The sequence below is a fragment of the Arachis ipaensis genome, chromosome B06 (genome assembly GCF_000816755.2).
Source record: "Arachis ipaensis cultivar K30076 chromosome B06, Araip1.1, whole genome shotgun sequence".
Classification (NCBI taxonomy): Eukaryota; Viridiplantae; Streptophyta; class Magnoliopsida; order Fabales; family Fabaceae; genus Arachis; species Arachis ipaensis.
The window spans coordinates 131,608,275-131,612,365 of record NC_029790.2 but is presented as its reverse complement, the minus strand read 5'-3'; the positions used below and the strand labels follow the sequence as shown (position 1 = coordinate 131,612,365).

The 4,091-nt window shown below is 40.1% G+C and overlaps 1 protein-coding gene across 1 annotated transcript; it reads right to left on the bottom strand.

The window, feature by feature from the left end:
• Nucleotides 636-3,179, bottom strand: LOC107647675. The gene is made up of 3 exons (XM_016351731.1): nucleotides 3,059-3,179; nucleotides 1,546-2,538; nucleotides 636-1,459 (listed from the first exon to the last, which is right to left on the bottom strand). Exons 1-3 carry the CDS (start codon nucleotides 3,177-3,179, stop codon nucleotides 636-638), a joined length of 1,938 nt encoding a protein of 645 aa, XP_016207217.1.

The window sequence follows — 4,091 nt, the reverse complement described above, 5'->3', positions numbered from 1 at the left end:
AACTATTTGCTCTAACTGCTACCTACTTGTGCTTTCCTTGTCTGTCTTGCCTGTGTTTGTCTTGGCGTGCTACATTTGAGAATGAACTTTGGTGTTGAATTAATGACTGTGTTGTCTGGTTGTGTGGTTGGTTTCTGATTGAGATTTTCTTATAAGAAAGGAAAGGTTTCAGACTTCTGAAAGGTTAAACATTATTTCTTTGAAAATGTTTTGAATGATTTCCTATTGGTTTTAAAAGATTCATAAGGCAATGATAATCACTGAGTTTGAAACCAGTTTTCTTATTAAATATCTTTTTATGACAACTTTGAAACTGCATGGTGAGACCGTGTGGTTAGGTTCTCACCCCCCTACAGTTTTACCTTTTCAGGAACCGGATGAAGAAGCATTAAGAAGAGTTATATTGCGTTTGGTTTATATGCTGTTGTATTAACTAGATTATTTTCTTCCCTCGTCTTTGTTATTACAAGTTTATAAGAGGGATAGGAATTGTATGTTTTATATGTATATTATATTGAATTATTAGGTAAGGAGTCTTTGACGTTGGAAATGACTACAAGCACGAAAATTAGCAAAAGTTTATCCACATGTCATTGTCATACATAAATTCAAATGAAATGTAACAAAAGTTGTTACTAATCGTCGGCTGGTCCAGCACTAGGTCCACCAATTTGACGACATCTACTTCGACTATGACCCTCGCCACCGCATTGCTTGCATCGCCTAGGGCGACGCAACATACGAGTGTCCATCTCATTCAAGAAGCGGGTCGTCTTCGGACGACCTTTGGCCACACGTCTGAGGAACGGGTTTCCAACGAATCGAGGCCCCTGGTAAGCAGGCCATGTTGCAGGATTCCTGAGTGGCCTAAACCTAGCCCTGTATACTCTTCGAACTTGGTCCATCTTGTATACATCATGAACGTACACTTGCCAATCCAACCGCTGGTTTGCACAACATGCAAACACATGTCGACACGGAATTCGGTCAACCTGGAATTCACCACAGTCGCAACGACGGTGGCGTAGGTCAACTGCATACTCAGCCCCACTTGGCATCTCGCGTACCTCGAATACCTCATTCTCTCTATCAAAACAGCTAACCTGTATGTTACTCGATGCTCGTTGATTTGCATGCAGCTTGGAGGTCACCACTTCAGAGAACACAAGTCCATTATTAATTCGGGCTTCAGCCTCGGCTCTTTTCCTTGTGAACAACTCGTTCAGTCTGTAAAATGTAGCCTTAACAAGGGCTGTCACCGGGAGATTGCGTGCACCCTTTAAGACAGAGTTGATGCACTCCACAAGATTGGTCGTCATATGACCCCACCGGTAACCACCATCAAATGCCAAAGCATACTGCTCACGTGGGATCCGATCAAGCCAGTTGGTGTAAGCCTCACCCCGTTCCTTTAATCGTTCATAGCGCATCTGGTACTCCTTGATCGTCCTCGAGTATCCTATGAAAAACATTTAGTCAACGATGGAAATCATTATACTTTCTCGTACTTACAATCACATCAAACTTCATTGTTTTCACACTTACCAATGTTGACGATGAGCTTCTGCAAGTAAGGTGCCTTGAACTTCTTCAAGAAGTTTGACTCAATATGCCGGATACAAAACATATGGAATGCTCTAGGAGGAGACCAATCACCATTACTTCTTTCAATAGCTGACCTAATAGAATCGTGTCGATCAGAGATAAGTCCCACTCCATCACGTGTCACCACATGTTGACGCAAGTTACTCAGGAAAAAGTACCATGCATCCGAAGTCTCTCCCTCCACTATGGCAAATGCAATAGGTACTATGTTGTTATTACCATCCTGTGAGACTGCAACCAATAAACAACCCTTGTATTTTCCATACAAATGAGTCCCGTCCACCTGCACCATTGGCTTGCAGTGTCTGAAGGCCCTTATACAAGGATAATAGCTCCAAAAGACTCTATGCAATACACGTATATCAGGAACCAAATCATCCCCCTGGTAAGCAGGCATTGTTTCAAAGTGAACCACTGCGGATGGCTCCTTTTGACACATGGCCTCAAACCATATGGGCAAAGCTTCATACGATGCTTCCCAACCACCGAAAATTGATTCCACCGCCTGCTGCTTTGCTAACCAAGCCTTGCGATAACTGATGGTGTAGTTAAACTTTGACTGGACTTCAGCAATGATTGATTTCACCTTTATAGACGGGTCAACTTCTACCAACGGCTTAATTGCTTCTGCAACTGTCTTCGAATCCAGCTTCGAATGGTCTTGAGAAATAGTTGACCTGGTACACGTGTGACTTCCATTGTACCTCCTTATCTCCCAACAGTACTTCTTATGCATTTTGGTTACCCTGATCAACCAGTCACAACCATTACCATATTCTGTACATTTGGCATAGAATGTCGTGGGTTCCGACTCATATACCCGATAGTCTACACCTCTCCGGATGGTATAATCTTTCATTGCCTTGATTACTGCCTCCCTTGAACTGAATTTCATCCCCACTGTGAACTCACCATCCGCCACAATAGGAAGGGCTGCATACAGCAAAAGAAAGAAATCCTTTATTATGTCCTCAGTAATAAATTACTTACTACAACTCAAATACTAAACACACGTGAACGGAATAACAACATCTAATGGATTCTCACACACAAATTGAACCCCCTCATATGTTTCCAATAAAATCTGCCCGTAATAATAAATTTTCAACACAACTCTATCATCCATAATAGTATACGTACCTGACTAAACTCACTATTCCAGAAATTTATTCTACTTCAACAGGGAGGGAAAAAGAAAGAAAAAGCAGAGGAGGAGACGAAGAACAGCTGGGACGGCTACGAAGAATTGAATGCGACTTCTGTGAAATTTTTCATCTTAGGAATGCACTTACAGGCAAATCATAGGGACCGACCGTGTTCGTATCGAAATTTGTGCGCATCAGAAATCGGTGGGTCCGACCGGTCCCCTCACGGATTAAAAAAAAATTTCCTCTCCCTTGAAATCGGTGGGACCGATTTCCATCCTCTTTGTTAACCCACAAATCGGTTGCACCGATTTCTAGCTCAACAACCTCACACAATTCGGACCCACCGATTTGTGTTCCTTCCTCAAATTGCTTGAAATCGGTGGGTCCGATTTCTTTCCCACAAGATTCCAAACTCAACGCCGTCATAACAGTGTAATTCACCTGTAATGATCATAATCCAGCTAAACTCACGCCAATAAATCATATCAAAAAAAATGAGCCAGTTAATTTAACCCATATAAGAGTCAACATCTTAACTAAAGTAGGACTATTTTATAATTAAATATTTTTTTAAGATGAATGATTAGATAATTTTTGTAAATATTAAAAAGTAAATTTATATGTTTTTACATTTTATAAAAAAAAAAAGAAATCCTAAATTTATATGTTTGCATCTTTAAGACGAGGGGCAGTCCAACCAGCATTTTCTGTGAAAAATGAGAAAATAAACTGAGAAATTCAATTGAAATTGTACTTATGTTTCTTATGAATGATCGAAATTGGGGGCAATTACAATCAATTCCAACTTCGATATATGTGACAAAAATTAGTGAACATCTGCCTCGCTTTCTTTTCTTCCTTTCCTCTCTTTTCTTATACCAGATAATGAACAGTGGATGGATGAAAGCACTGTATCAAATATGTGCACAGCAGCAGCGATGTTTTGGAGGTCGGTGACGGCACGACAGACGGAGAGAACGTGACACCCAATGAGACAGTTATGTTCGGGTGGTGCGACGACGGCGACGAAACGGGAGAGGAGTTATAGAGAAATTAAAGTTCAATCTCTGGAAGCATGATTTGGGAAAGAAGCAAAGATTCAGTTTTTAGTATTTTAGTAAATTATACAATTATCCATTTTGGGTTATAATTTAATTTCAAAATAATTTAACCATAGTTAACATAACAACTAATTAAAGAGCGACATGTCATAGAGGGTAATTTACATGTTATTATAGGAAGAGTAGAGTAGAATTTACCTAAATATATATATGTGATCATTTCATATTCTTATATGTATCGTTGCAGCAGTGGTTAATTATTGGCTACTTTTTCCGT